General features: G+C 48.0%; 2 protein-coding genes across 12 annotated transcripts in view; one reads left to right on the top strand and one right to left on the bottom strand.

Moving 5' to 3' along the window:
- SGCE (sarcoglycan epsilon) overlaps positions 1-2,462 on the bottom strand; it is a 77,867-nt gene extending 75,405 nt beyond the window's left edge. For 2 of the 9 annotated variants that reach the window (XM_036429386.2, XM_036429389.2), the window contains exon 1: positions 2,269-2,459. In XM_036429386.2, coding sequence (XP_036285279.1) covers positions 2,269-2,377 — 109 coding nt within the window. In that variant the 5' untranslated portion in view covers positions 2,378-2,459. Of the gene's footprint in view, positions 1-2,268 lie in introns of all 9 variants that reach the window. The other 7 variants (XM_045578427.1, XM_036429390.2, XM_036429393.2 and 4 more) reach the window with 6 other exon arrangements.
- Positions 2,463-2,612: 150 nt separating this feature from the next.
- Positions 2,613-14,800, top strand: PEG10 (paternally expressed 10). 3 transcript variants are annotated; one of them, XM_045578425.1, is made up of 4 exons: positions 2,613-2,887; positions 8,765-9,848; positions 9,897-10,037; positions 10,101-10,283. In XM_045578425.1, the coding sequence occupies exons 1-4, from the start codon at positions 2,883-2,885 to the stop codon at positions 10,134-10,136; spliced, it is 1,266 nt and encodes a 421-aa protein (XP_045434381.1). In that variant the 5' UTR covers positions 2,613-2,882; the 3' UTR covers positions 10,137-10,283. The 3 variants fall into 3 exon arrangements, 2 of the variants coding, with proteins under 2 accessions (XP_045434381.1, XP_045434382.1); XM_045578426.1 differs by having other exon boundaries at positions 2,619-2,887; positions 9,897-10,048; positions 10,111-14,800; XR_004986530.2 differs by lacking the exons at positions 9,897-10,037; positions 10,101-10,283 and adding an exon at positions 6,976-7,043 and having other exon boundaries at positions 2,618-2,876; positions 8,765-8,871.
- Positions 14,801-15,180: the final 380 nt, after the last annotated feature.

The raw sequence follows: 15,180 nt of genomic DNA, 5'->3' as shown, positions 1-15,180 counted from the left end.
TGTGTATGTTAGAATAGTGAAATCAGAGAAAATTCTCACTTCTCTAGGTATAGATCTTTATGTACTGCATGGTCATTTAAAATTCTACTTAGAAAAAATAATCAACATTTCATTTTTTAAAAGTCTGAAAATGTCATGTTATTTGACAATTAAGTATCCTGGGGGGAAAAATGGAGAAAATTCATTTGATCCCTTTTTTGATTTTAGAAATTATATACATACAACTCTCACAAAAATAGGTATTAGTTAGAATAAGTCTGAAAAAGCAAATTCCTTAATGCTTCCCGGGGTAATCTTAGAATGAAGAGGTTACAGGTGATTTTGATTGTCTTCATTTTTTTTTCAATTTTCTGGAATATTTTTCCCTTACTTTTTGTACAATGAATAGAAATTAATTTTTTTGTGCAATGAATAGAAATTATGGTAAAACTAATACTAAACCTTTTTTTAAAACAACAACAAAAATCCCGGTTAACAATTTGAAATGAAAAAAAATATCAATTGATTCAAACTTGTTGAAACTTTAAAAATCTTGGGGAAATGTATAAACTTGAATTTCCCCTGCCATCTACACTGATTTTTCACCTGACCTTATGGAAAAGACTATCGGTTAACAATTAGATGAAGTAAATTTTCTGGATTAAAAAAAAGCTAAATATTTGACAGTCCCGCACAACGGTACTCCAGCAAACAAAAGCAATCCTGATATTGTTCCATCTTGCAGGAAAAACGTGCGCATCCTAAAGATGAAAAGGCGCTTCTAAAAAGAAAACTGTGATTCCCCCCAAGTTCCTAGATAAATATCTCCCATTGTTGGAAATCTGCACTTCATTCATTCATCTACCTAATGGTCAATATTCTATTTCTCCGCAAAGATGCTACAATTTTATTTCTAAGAAGCCTCGCTTTACACAGGAGCCTGCCACCCAGCCGGCTACGGATAACGGGTCAGATTCTTCTTTATCCTCTCTCCGTACAAAACCATCTGTGGCAATGTTACTACACTACGCTGGATTTTAGCCTTCAAATACAAATGTCTGTTTAAGGAAACTTGTTCAGCTGCAGACACTTTGTTTTCCCATTTCAACTTAAACTTGTTTTGCTCCGATTATCAACAGATTGTCCGTTTTCTCTCTGGGCGCCTCACACTTTGGGGGGCTTACATGGAAACCCGCGCGAAGGCTTTTCTTTGGGGGGGGAAAAGCCTCCTTCCCCAACCTTTCATGAGTCTTGGAGGCCACTGCCATGTCCTCTGCTGTAAAAACATACATGTTTGTATGTGGGGACGAAATCTCGGCATCCATCGCAGCCGAAAGGCTTGACACGAGGTGGCTGTGACTAACATGTGGCCATGCTCCCTACCAGATTTACAGAAATGTGCCGTGGCGGGGAGGCTAAATCTCTGCGAAAACCTCGTAATCGCCACAAAAGGGCCGTGGCTGCGAGCCCCTGAGCCCGCCAAGCCCGGCGGAGGCATCCGCAGCTGTTTCTGATTGTCTCTGCTTCCTTGAAATAGAGCACTTGGTGGGGCAAATAGTGCGTTTTCGGCGTCTCTATCCCCCAGCCGGGGCCAACCCTGACCCCGAGGCCAGCTTGGACCCCGGATCTCATGATCCTGCTCCCCTGCTCAGTGAGAACTAAGAGAGAAACCGGGGATCCGCCGCCCAGAAATGCGCTCAGGAAGAAGGGTAAATCAGTTGTTTCAAATGGACATTTTTGTTTTTCTGTTCTCTCCCCATCAGATTCAAGAAAAGGGGGGAAAAAATGTGTTTTTGTAGAGAGGGGTGAAGCCTGACACCCCTTTCTTATGGCTCGCCTTTGTCCCGCCAAGACCCATCCGTGGGGTAACAACGAGCCCCCCATAAGAATGGGCAAGGACCCCCAGCCCTTTGTTGCCCCCCCCCCCACCTCCAACCCTTTGTTTCAGGGATCAGAGAGGTCCACCACCAGGGTTGGAGATGGGGGGGAGGGGGGAGAAACAGGTTTGGGAATGGAATTTGGAGATAAAATTTCTGCGCTTTCTGGGCAGGGAGGAGCCCAGGGGGGGGGGGGGGGGGGCAAGAAAAAGAAAAGGCCAAGGGTCAAGCCTGGGGAGCGACGCACAAGGCCCAAAAGTGGGGCGGGGGGCGTCCTGAAAGAGGGGTGCAGTGGGGACCCAAGGCAACAAAGAGGGGGCGACGCCCAGAGCACCCAAAGCCTCGGTGGGGGGATGGGAGGGCGGCGGCCAGCTGGCCTTGGCACCTCCCGTGGCGCGCGCGGGTCACTAACCTGTCAGCAAGAAGGTGCCCGTGGTCCAGGGGCTCATCCTGCGCGTCCCCCGAACCTGTCCTGCCCACGCACGAGGGTCTCCCGACTCCCACCGCGGGGGAAACTGCATGCTTGGCCTGCCTAGGCCCCGCCGTCCTCGATCTCCCCTCCCCTCCCTTTCTTCTTTCTTCCCAGCTTGGCCAGTTGAGCATCAGCGGCACCCCGCACCCCCTCCCGTGATCTCGTCCGCCCTCTAGCGGCGGGCCCGCGAAGCGAGCCGGCGCCCCCGCCCCCACCCCCCGCCCCCGCACCCCGTCCGCCCCCCCGAGCTCGCGGGGCACGCTGGGATGTGGCGCCCCCTCCTCTGCTCAGCCTATATAAGGCTGCCAGTCGGCGCTCCGGGTACACGCGCTTCAACTTCGGTTGGTGTGTGTCGAAGAAACCCGACTGCGACCTGGGAAGGAGAACATCGGAGAGCATCGGAGAGGGTCCACCGAGCCCCGCGGAAGGTCCGCTGAGCGGGCTTCGCAACCGGAGCCTCTCCGGGCTGCGGGGCAGCCAGCGGATCCCGCGCCCGGCACAGGTGTGGGACCCCGTCCTTCCCGCCCTCGCAGAGGAGTCCTCGCGTGGTGAGTATGCGGTGAGAACGTTTTTTGTTCTTTTTTTCCTTTTTTTTTTTCTTCCAGATCGCATCCCGTCTCCCCGTTCTTATCGGGGAGATGGAGATCTCCCCGTTCTTATCGGGGAGATGGAGAGTAGCGCCTCGGGATATCTCCACGAAAAACCTTGTCACGCCTTCACTGGCTTGAACCCCCCCAAAAAAAAAAACACGGAGTGGAGAAACGAAGCCTTCACGGCTTTGATTTTCTTAGAACCTAAATCCAGATGTGGGCTGTAGACGGACATGAGCTGCGGACGGACATGAGCTGCAGACGGACATGAGCTACAGTCCAATTTGGAATTTGCTCTGCAAATTGCGCTACTCAAGTGATACGCGCTGCAAACTAATTGGCGCTTCACGCGCCGCAGGATGATAAGCGCTTCAATTGCGCGAAAGGCTGATAAGCGCTTCATTGGCGCTACCAGCCAGGAGGCATTGCAGCGATGTAGGAGCTGCAGATTGACCTGCGCTTTAGATGCGCTGCAAAATCTGAGCTGCGAACGATGAGCGCTACGGGGAAAGAAAAAAAAGAAAATGATCGCACTATAGTGGTGCTTCGTGGAGCTACAAGCTACCACACACGGGAACTGCAGAGGTACATGAGCTGCAGAACAATTTATGCCCTCGAACGCGCTGCAAAGTAAGAACAGCTGCAGAGATATGCAAGCTGCATTGGCGCTATAAAGAAACCAGCTGTAGAGGGATGTAAGCCGCGGAGTAAAATTACTCCGGCTTCTTAGAGGGGGGGGACCCCACCCTTTGTCTCTAGCGTACCTTTTGGAATGGTTCCCACTACGTTTTTCTGCAGGTCGGGTCTCTGCGTGCTGGTGGTGGTGGTGGTGGTAGACAAAATGGAGCCCCGGGCAAAAAATTAGCGTTTAACGTTCTGCCCACACCATTCCTGCTCTATAGCAGTGGAGTGGAGTGGAGGGGCCCCGACTTGAGCGGAAAGGGGGATATTTTGGCGGTGGCGGCAGAGCGGGCTGCCTTGCCTAGTTGTGCTAGATGGAAGCGGCGGTCTAGGTGCGGTGATGGCGCGAATCCGCGGCCAGCAACAGTTTGTGGAAACTGTTGGTTTGCTTAGTCTCGGGGAGGGGTCGGATCCGGAGGGGATTGCTCTTGTTGCATGAAATGAATCTGGCTGTGGGAGACTTGGTCGGGAGGGGGGGTCCTGGGAGAGGCTTGCAGCCAGGCTCAGACCTGCCCCGCCCATTCTAGCGCGACTTCTCCGCAGTATCGGCTCAGAGCCGCTTAGCGCCACCTAGCGCCTACTGCGAGCGCGCCTCCCCGAGCGCGCCTCCCCGCAGCGCGCCTCCGCGAGCGCGCCTCCCGGAGCGCGCCTCGCGCCTCCCCGAAGCGCGCCTCCCCCGAGCGCGCCTCGCGCCTCCTCCGCCGCGCGCCTCCCCTTAGCGCGCCTGCTAGACCCTCCTCCCCCGACACGTCACTCTGAGCCCGCCTCCGCCTCCTCTGACGCGCTCACAAGACCCCCGCCTCTCAGAGCACCCTCCTTGGAGGTGGCTCCCCCAAACCCCGCCCCTCCAAGCCCGCCTCCTCTGAGGTGGTGGCGCCCCCCCAGGCCCTGCCTATCCAAAGCCCGGCCGCTCCCTGAGCCCGCCTCCTCTGACGCGGCTCACAAGACCCCCGCCTCTCAGAGCCCCCTCCTTGGAGGTGGCTCCCCCAAACCCCGCCCCTCCAAGCCCGCCTCCTCTGAGGTGGTGGCGCCCCCCAGGCCCTGCCTATCCAAAGCCCGGCCCCTCCCGGGCCCGCCTCCTATGAGCTGGCCTAGGGCCCCGCCTCCCCGGAGCCGCCTGCGCCTGCGCAGTGTGAGCTACCACCCACCCGCCCCCTCCGCCAAGCAGGCCCACCACTGCGCATGCGCGCCTTCACTACCTGAGCCTGGCTGCACAGCCCCGCCCTCCTGCGGTTTCTCTTCTGCGCCGTTTTTTGCTTTTTATCCACAGGTGTCTAATAAATATAAGAATAATCAAGAATAAAAATAATAAAGAACAGTTAATAATAATACCTGGAATTCATAAGCACTTTTTATAAGTGCTTTGCATATTAAGTAACATAAATCCCACAATTTAAATTCTCGATAGTGGGCTTCAAAGGATGCTTTTATGCTGACATGGCTGGCATGGCGCCTCTAAAGGCAATCCAGCTAAATGTTTTTATTACAAATGAAAAACAAAATATTTTAAATACTTCAACATTTAAGGTTGTTGGTTTTGTTTTTTGGTTTTCGTTTTGCGACATTATTGTGTTTTTGTGGCGGTACCTGCTGGAATCCCATGCCTTGGTGGATACAAAATAAACAACTTGTGGCTTATTGGTGCCTGGCCTCTGAGCGAGGATGGGGTGTTTAATTGCGTGCTTATGAAGCTGGATTTTTTTTCTCTTGGAACTCTAGGTTATTAGCTCTGGCTGACTTGTCTACATATTTATTAATTGTGCCTGGCATATGGTAGGCACTCATTAAGTATGTGTAAATTGACCAAAGTAAATTATTTTATTTGGTGTTTGCCTTGGTGTCTGCAGGGTTTTTTATTTTATTTTATTTGGTGCCTTGCGCCTGGCTCTTTCCTGTGATGGATTGCTTGCCTTATCTCTCTCACATTTAATAGGAATTTAAAGTATGCATCTTAAAACTCCAATGTAAGCTGTAATTATAACACAACACAACTAAATTAATTCAAAATACTCAAAATAATTAGCTATTTTTAAAGTCAAAAGCTAATTATTTAAATTCGGGGCAAATGGATTATTTAATGGTACATAATTGTCATTTAAAATTTTAAATTTGTGTAATGTAACAAAGTGGTTACATTACAAAATGTAGATTGAGGGTTTTAACTGGCATTATTAAACACCTTTAAAATAAATCCATACTTTATGGCCAGTCATATGTACCATGTTTATCTTTCTAATTAAATAAATTTAAAAACCTGGTTCTATATTATTATAAACCATGAGCCAGGACTTTGTTATGGGAGGAATTTGGGGGCTTTGGCTCACCCCCATCTGTCACATCCCACCCCGCCCCCAACAAGTATACAAACATGTAATTATCATAATTACAGCTTTCAGCGAGTCCCCTGGCCCCTGTGACCCCCCTTGGCACCCTAACCCCCCACCCCTCCCTTGGAAACTTGGTGTCTTCATTTTAAAGAGGTTCAAACCTGTGGTGAAAACATGTGCATATGAATGAGCTTGCATTTCACAAAAGTACACATAGTACTTTAAAAAAAAAATTGGACATTTGAAAACGTAAAACAATAAAGACTTGCTTAATGAAGTGTCATTTCCTAACAGAATGTTTAATGTACAGCGATCTTTGGTGTGTTCGGGGTATAGACATTTTTAGAGGTCATCCTGAAGAGGCCAGGATTAAACAAATGTATGTATTTAATTTCTAAAAAGACTAACACAAAATTCTTTCATATGTAATGACGTCACCTGTCCCAGGTGGCTTGGCTTTATGCTTGTGTCCTTCCAGGTTCAGCAGTGGGGCCTCTTGACCCCTGTCTCCCCAATCTGGCCCCCCTCTTAAGGGGGCGTTTAAGGAGCTGTAATTTAAATCCAGTCACAATGCTCCTGTTCCCTTATTAATCTGTCCTCCAGTTGCTGTTAAAACATTTTAAAACTTTTCCTGACACTGAAAATTAACCTACCTGCCCACTACCCTATCACCTTTCTTAAGACTTGGAGTCCCACTCCAAAGTTAGAGTTCCTGAGAGTGGGGGCTGAGGCCTGATATTAGTAAAGGTCAGGGGTCACAACTGGTGACCAAATAAAGCCCTGAATTTGTTTGACCAGCACTGGAGTTACATTTTTTTAAAAGATTTGAATGTATTTGGGAGGGGAGGCATGTATCCCCCAGTTACATAGATGCAGCCCCTCCCTCTTGTCCGAACTTCAGGCCTTTTCTCACTTTCCTGTTACCTTCCTGTCTACTAAAAACATACTAATTTTAAACCCTTATTGATCTTGTGTCCCTAAACAATTCGGTGATTATTGGCTAATTTCCTAATGCGTTGTTATTTCTGACCTATCATTGTGTTTTGCAGATGTTAAAACCATCAGACCTGGGCCTCAATAAAGCCAACTCACTCCAGTGACTGGGATTGATTGACATGTAGGTTAACCTTTCTGACCTGGTCAATCTGCGCCAGGCCTCTTCAGAATCTGTATTTTCAAACTCCTAAGATCTAGATGACAGAAATGGCACCTGAGTCACCTGACCTGTGCTTATTGGGGGTTTTTTTTTTTGGGGGGGGGGACAACAAAACTCTAATTTCTTAAATTTAATAAATAAAAATAATTACATTATTTGAGTGTCACCAATACAATTGTCTTTAAGGCATTGGAAATGAAATTAAATATCAAACTAAGGTGTATTAATTGCACCTTCTACTTTTTAAAAACAAGTATTTTATCTTGAAGGTCATTGATTGATTATTTTATAGCCTAAGTTATTAAAATAATTAAATATAAAGTTAAAACTATTAAAATGGCACATAGTAAACATGTCCTTTAAGGACTCTGCTTGCTGTATAGCCACTCCTTGGAGAGGACACACCAACAGCAAAGGGCAAAGGGCATATAGGATGTCAGTTTTCCAAATTTGACAACATGATGCTCATTAAAAAAAATTAAAATAATTTACTCTACATACATTTACCCCTGAACTCAGGAGGAATATGGGCACTATGTGATTGTCACCATATACATAATTAGGACCTTTAGTCTTTTCTCTCCCATATCCCCACCCCCACACCATTCAACCCAAGGAATTCAGCCCTATCCCACTAGAACCTAAAAACTTTCAAGTGGGGCTCCATTAATAACTCCTTTTTAAAAAGCAGGCATTGCAAACTGGTGACCTGCAAGTCAAATGAGGCCCTGGATTTGTTTGACCAACTCAATATTAAAAATAAATAAATAAAATAGTATCTTTAGGTGGGAAATGCAATGCCCAGATCGTCATAGTTGCAGCCCCTCCCTGTTTTAATCCCAACCTCTTTACACAGGAGGTTCTGTTTTCTTATTAGTTACCTGATTAATATCACATAACAGTTATTAAAAACTCACTATGTGCTTTTCCTGAACTATTTAATTCAACCCTTATTCTAAGTTTGAGGTGTACTATCATTGGGCTCTATGTATATAGCCCAGCTCCTCCTAGGAGGTAGCAACTGATATTTGTTAATTGCATACATAATGAGGAGGAAAATTGATATACACGTATTGCTGCTCAGTGCCATTTCTGTCCCATAGGAATTTCTTTTTGGGAAATCAAATTATGGTCAGAAAACTAGTCTAGACAATCCTATGTGTTTTCTGGCAGATTTTTTATTTATTTGCTATATTACCTGTAACTTCTTTAATAACTGTTTTAAAAAGTTATCATTTTGGCTTTCTCTTGTGTAATTTGGTAGCCATCTTACCTTGGACGTTTCTTGCTTGAATCTCTGGATTCAAAACAAGTTTGGAGTGTCTTGGCATTCTTTTATAGTCATAGTTAAGCAGTGTACTGTTGATACAGTTATGTATTATTGAATCATAATGAATAGGTGATTTTTGAGGAGAAAAACATCATTTGAACATTAAAAAGAAGTGTTTTCTTCCCATTACCTATTGTTTCTTTGTATGGGGTTTTGTTTATTAACTATTAATGTAAGCAAGAGATACTTTAAATACTCATGTATTTAAAGTACCTTATACTTTAAATACTCATGTATTTAAAGTATTCTTTAAGCTTTAAATACTCATGTATTTAAAGCACTTTACATGCTAAGTTTTTATTGTGCTGCTTTGACTGTACATGTTGAGTTATGCTTTCATCCTCATTTACAGAAACAAAAAGCATTTGAAAGCAAAAAGAAGAAAGGGTGGAAGAGGAGGCCAGGACCCAGGCCCTCATCCCCACAGAAGCGAAGCCACAGCTGGGAGGTCTCCTCCCACCCCAACTGCCACCCTGGGGCCCGCCGACTGCCCCCCGCCTCCCCCTCCTCCCCCCCCCAACGACCCCTCCTCCAACAACAACAACAACTGCCAGAAGGATCAGGGCAACCCCAACAGCCAGGAGCACCGCCAGCGTGAGAACCTCTCCCAAGAGATCAACGACCTCCGCGAGAAGGTCATGAGGCAGTCCGAGGAGAACAACAAGCTGCAGGACCAGGTGCAGAGGCTCACGCAGGAGAACTCGAACCTCCGCGAGCAAGTGGGGCCCAACCCCCCGGAGGAGGAAGAGGAGGAAGAGGAAGAGGAGGAAGAGGAAGACGATGAGCTGGAGCTGTGCGGCGCGGCGGCGGCTGCTGTCCCCCTGCCTCCCGAGGTGGACGAGGGCTCCGAAGACCTGCCCGAGAAGTTCGACGGCAACCCCGACATGCTGGTGCCTTTCATGGCGCAGTGCCAGATCTTCATGGAGAAGAGCAACCGGGACTTCTCCGTGGACCGCGTGCGCGTCTGCTTCGTGACCAGCATGATGACCGGCCGCGCGGCCCGCTGGGCCTCCGCCAAGCTCGAGCGGGCCCACTACCTGATGCACAACTACCGCGCCTTCATGTCCGAGATGAAGCACGTGTTCGAGGACCCGCAGAGGCGCGAGGCCGCCAAGCGCCAGATCCGGCGCCTGCGCCAGGGCACGGGCTCCGTGGTGGACTATTCCAACGCGTTCCAGATGATCGCCCAGGACCTGGACTGGAACGAGCCCGCGCTCATCGACCAGTACCACGAGGGCCTCAGCGAGCACATCCAGGCGGAGCTCGCGCACCTCGAGGTGGCCCGCTCGCTGCCCGCGCTCATCAGCCAGTGCATCCTCATCGAGAGGAGGCTGGCCCGGGCGGCCGCCGCGGCCCGCAAGCCGCCCACCTCCACCACCACCACCACCACCACCACCACCCGCGTGCTGGTGCTGGCCCGCACCACCCACCACCAGGTGGGCACCACCACCCAGCAGCAGCAGCAGCAGCAGCAGCAGCAGCAGGTGGACCCCACCGAGCCCGTGGGCGGCGCACGCATGCGCCTGACCCCGGAAGAGAAAGAGAGACGCCGGAAGCTCAACCTGTGCCTCTACTGTGGGAACGGAGGCCACTACGCCGACAACTGTCCTGCCAAGGCTGCCAAGGCTGCTGCTGCTGCCGCTGCCGCTGCTGCTGCCGCCGCCGCTGCTGCTGCCGCCGCCGCTGCTGCTTCGCCGGCGGGAAACTCCCCGGCCCCGCTGTAGAGGGACCTTCAGCGACCGGGCCGGAATTAATAAGGTCCCCACCGGATGATGCTTCATCTCACCTGCAAGTGATGCTCCAGATCCACATCCCGGGCAGACACACCCTGATTGTCCGGGCCATGATTGACTCTGGTGCCTCCGGCAACTTCATCGACTACGAGTACGTCGCCCGCCACGCCATTCCTCTGAGGATCAAGGACTGGCCGATACTGGTGGAAGCCATCGACGGGCGCCCCATAGCATCGGGCCCCGTCGTCCACGAGACGCACGAGCTGATCGTCGACCTGGGAAACCACCGGGAGGTGCTGTCCTTGGATGTGACTCAGTCCCCGTTCTTCCCCATCGTCCTGGGGGTGCGCTGGCTGAGCACCCACGACCCCAACATCACCTGGAGCACCCGATCCATCATCTTCGACTCCGACTACTGCCGATTCCACTGCCGCGTGTACACCCCCATCCCCGCCTTCCTCCCCCCTGCGCTGCCTCCCTTCTTCTTCGCCATCGAGGCTTTCCGAGTGTACCAGCCCGTGAGGTACTACTACGTGCAGAACGTGTACACCCCCGTCGACGAGAACGTCTACCCCGACAACCGCCTCGTGGACCCCAACATCGAGATGATCCCCGGAGCCCACAGCATCCCCAGCGGCCACATCTACTCGCTCACCGAGCCCGAGATGGCAGCTCTGCGGGAGTTCATCGCCAGGCACGTGAAGGATGGTCTGATCACCCCAACCATCGCGCCCAACGGTGCCCAGGTCCTTCAGGTGAAGAGGGGGTGGAAGCTGCAGGTTTCCTACCGCTGCCGCGCTCCCAACAGTGTCACCATCCAGAATCAGTACCCTCAGCTCTCTGTTCCAAATTGGGATGACCAGGCCCACCTGGCCACCTACGCTGAGTACGTCCCTCAGATTCCTGGATACCCCACCTACCCGGCCTACCCGGCCTACCCCGTCGGCTTCGCCTGGTACCCAGTAGGAAGAGATGGACATGGACGCCCGCTCTATGTCCCCGTGATGATCACCTGGAATCCCCACTGGTACCGCCAGCCTCCGGTACCCCAGTATCCTCCGCCGCAGCCGCCGCCGCCTCCGCCGCCGCCGCCGCCGCCGCCCTCCTTCAGCCTGTGAATTCTTTTCACGTCCTTAAGGATCTCTGCCCTCAGCGTGTGTCATGGGCAGCTTCTCCATCAGTGACTGTGTGCCAACCTGGGCCCCTGTATCTTCAGGCCAAACCTGTCACCTCTGAAGAGCCACAGAAGGTCAGGGCCACCCTGGACTTGGCGCCCGTCCTGAAATCACCAAAAAGACCTCTTGGGAGCAACAGACTATTTGACCAACAAATTAACTTTCTTAACTGCCAATTCTAACCTAAATTCGCAAGTTGACTTCCCAGGTAATCTTGGAAATATTTACAGAGAAGCTGATGCCAACACACGAAATGCTGTTTTCTCTAAAGAGGGGGAGACATGGAGGAGGAGGATAAAACTTTATTACAGTTTTGGTTCTCTTTAAAGAGAACCGCCGCCTTATTAAGGAAGCCACAATTGACTGGTGCAGTGTGAAACGGCTTCCGTGATCTTTCCGCTGCACCCCTAAAAGCTTCACCTTTGAACTTCTCTTTCGTGATTTTGTTACTTCTCAAGGAGCAGCAACGTGACCAGTTCTCCCGGGAGCAGGCACAGCACCTCGGGCTCCAGAAGGAAGTGCCCTTTTGGATGGACTCTTGCATGTTGAGTGTGCCTTCACATGTGTGCCCACACTCATTCCTGGGAAGGATGTCTTTGAGGAAGAGGAATTGGGGCACAGGACACTGTCTTGAGGGCATGGGCTTCTGTCCTGAGCTCCACATCCGGTTGCCAATGAATGAAAGGCCCCAGAAGACAAGTCTCAAAGCAACAGACAGCTCAGAGGTTGTGTTCAGCCCAGTGACATCATCTGGTGTCTCCCGGGGACTGCCTTGACTTCCTTTAGCCTGGTCCCTTGCTACTACCTTGACCTGTTTGTCTAACCTGTCTTTCTTTTAATTCTTTACTACTGCCATTACCCTGCTGCAGGATTTGCGTCATCCTTCCTGCCTGGTTGCCGAGGCTCCATTTTGCTGCCACGCGTGGAGAAGAAGGAAGCAGGACTCGAGGAACGTGTGTCAACACAGTTCCAATTGCCAAAATACCCCTTAAGCAGTAGAAAACAATGTGATATGTGTCTATGTATATATATGTGTATTTCTAATTGCCTATTAGAAAGAGGAGTTGAATGGTGAAGTTTCATTTTTTCATCAACCTCATCTTTTACTATTCATTATCATCCACCCTTATTCTTGCATGTTTAAATTCTTTAATGTTTTTTAACTGTAGATTAGTTAAGAACTTGAATTTTTTAACGACTCTAGAGTGGGACTGCTCATATTGTTAATTGTTGAACTGTAAAGTACTAGTCAATTTTTACTGTGTTTAGAGTTAAGCTAATTAAAACCGAGGAAGTAATGTAATGTAAAATACTGTGAACTTCTCTCAACAAACACTGTGAATTAGAGGCTCCTTGGAACTGGAGTTTTGTATAATAGTTCATCTTGTTCATCTTCAACTTTTATTTTAACATCGTGTGTAATTTTAGTTTTATCAATTAGGCCTCTAAAAACAATCACACGCTCACACAAATATGCAAATCCAAAGAAGATACCTAATTGGCTTTTTATTCCAAATCAGTTTTCATTTTCTTTTTCAGTGGAATCAGCCAACTTGTCCGTCACTCATGTGTTTTTAAAGTATGTCATTATTTTTTAAATGGTGCATTTGTGCTTCTGGACTATTTTGAAGCGTCACTTCACATTTTACCTCAGATATCAATATCAATCCATCCTCATTATCTTTGAATTCAAGTTGTGTTGTGTCAAATTTATAGTTGTCAATTGATCTTTAAGCTGCAGGGGGCCTAGAAATGGCTCATTTGTCTGCAGCCCCAACATGTGCACACGGACATTTGCCATAACTGCAAGCAGAAGTCTGGAGACTTTGGCCAGTGACGACAGTGGTCGTCACGGAGAGCACGGATGAAGCCGCTGACACACATCTGGCTGTTTAGTGAAGCTTGTGAAAGACTTTTGGCAGTGTGCACTATGTTGTTTTGCTATATATGCTATCTGTGAATGTAGATGTTAAAGATATGTGATCTCAAATTTGTTGTTCTGTAGCAGCAGAATTTTAATAAGTTTCCTTTCAGTCGATTGATTTAATTTGTTGCTGTTGCTGTTGCTGTTGCTGTTGATCAACTTATGTTAATTGGATACTTTAAATTTTGGGGGCATTTTCCAACAGAGATGCCTTTATTCTTAAGAAAGAAAAGACCAAAGTAATTAAATTTCTAAATAAACTAGGGAGCAGAATAAAAACATAAAGGAGATAAATAAAGCTATATCAATTATCAAACAAAGCCAATAGTCAATCCTTTGAAACAAATTGGCAAAATTGATTGACTTTTGGCCCAAATTCAGAGAGTTAATTAAGAAAATCAAGGAAGAAGTTATAGCTCCCATTTTCAGTCAAACTTGGAAAACTAGCAAAGTTCATCATGCTAGAATATGTAAGAAGTTTACATTTTTAATAGTCAATTCAGTTTGAGCAATTAGGTACTTGTAATGGATGCTGGAAAATGAAGAATTAGTTTGATTAAATCATGTGAGGTAGCACTAACAGGTGCACAAAATAAGGGGCACATCTATAGAGTGCAGTCTGAATTTCTGTTTAAGTTGGCAGGTACCTCTTAGACTCCTGAATTGACCCAGTTGTCATCTACCACAGACATCTAACATCAGATTGAATTTCAAGACTGGCAACAAAGAACACTGCTGGGAAAGACCTGGGCGGGAATGAGAGACCACCTGCAGAGATGAAAGCCAGTGGGAACCACTACATTTTCATCTCAGGAAGGGCACATCTTGTGGGAGAGTTCTTTGTTGTTTCAGATTGTGGAACGCTATCGAATTAGTCTGTGGAAAATAGCGTTCTTTGTGTAATCACTTTAATGCATAGGGGATATATATAATCATTAGTAATTTTAGGGTGGGAGGGATTAATAAGTAATCTTAAGTGGGTGGGATTAGTTACACAGCATGATTATATCTTAGATATCACTATAAGTAGACATGTGCACTTGTGATCCTTTATCCTGTGATTGCTACCTTTAATAATTTCAAATAAATTCGGAGGGAACTGCAGGGAGATGAACCTGTTTAGGGTGACTTGAACATGGAAGAAAAAAAAAAACCCTAGTGGGATAAAGTTCAAAGGTGATCAAACAGATCATTTAATAGATGGCTCTTTGCCTTGAGTATTAACTCCAGAGATAAAGATTGTGAGCAAAGTCTTTAGTGAGTTATAGGGTGGATAGATACCCTTTGAGAAATTGTTGCTGAGATGACATTGATGTGATGTATGGTGAATATTCATGGAAGTTATGCAAAAATGATGAATAAGAAATGGAAGTGATGAGTAAGAAATGTTGCTCCCATCAGTCGCCCTCCTTTTTACCTCTTCCCCATATCCCTATCCCTATCCTACACCCCTACCCTCCCTCATTATTATTGCTGTATTCTCTTTATTTCTCTCAATTACTAATACTGATGTTATAATAAATTCAATCAATAAAGATTTAGTGGTTAAGTGCAAATTGTGTCCTGATCATTTCAGCGCCTACCACTATCAAGGGAACAGGGTTGAGAAATGGAAGGGTGAGGGAGTGGGCAGGATGGAGGGAATGGGGGTGGAGAGTGAGGTGAGGGAGTGGATGGGGTGGAAAATTAGGTGGGGGAAAATGAACAAGGTGGCAGAGTGAAGGGATGAGGGAATAGATGACATGGGGAAGTTGGTGGGTGGAGAGTGTGAGGTGAGGGAGTGGATTGGGTGGGGGGAAATGAACAATGTTGGGGAGTGGAGGGGTTAGAGAGTGGACAGTATGGGGGTTTTGGGGTGGAGAATGTAAGGTGAGGTAAGGGAGTGGATTGGGTGAGGGGAAATGGACAGGATGGAGGAATGAACTGGGTGGGAGAG

The sequence above is a fragment of the Pipistrellus kuhlii genome, unplaced genomic scaffold, assembly GCF_014108245.1.
Source record: "Pipistrellus kuhlii isolate mPipKuh1 unplaced genomic scaffold, mPipKuh1.p scaffold_m20_p_10, whole genome shotgun sequence".
Lineage (NCBI taxonomy): Eukaryota > Metazoa > Chordata > Mammalia > Chiroptera > Vespertilionidae > Pipistrellus > Pipistrellus kuhlii.
This window is presented reverse-complemented; position numbering and strand designations above follow the sequence as displayed.

Excerpts from the sequence above, each read along its gene's own strand:
- PEG10 (XM_045578426.1), top strand. Across the intron at positions 9,849-9,896 it reads CCCGCACCACCCACCACCAG|GTGGACCCCACCGAGCCCGT; the intron begins GTGGGCACCACC and ends CAGCAGCAGCAG. Across the intron at positions 10,049-10,110 it reads GCTGCCAAGGCTGCTGCTGC|CGGGAAACTCCCCGGCCCCG; the intron begins TGCCGCTGCCGC and ends CTGCTTCGCCGG.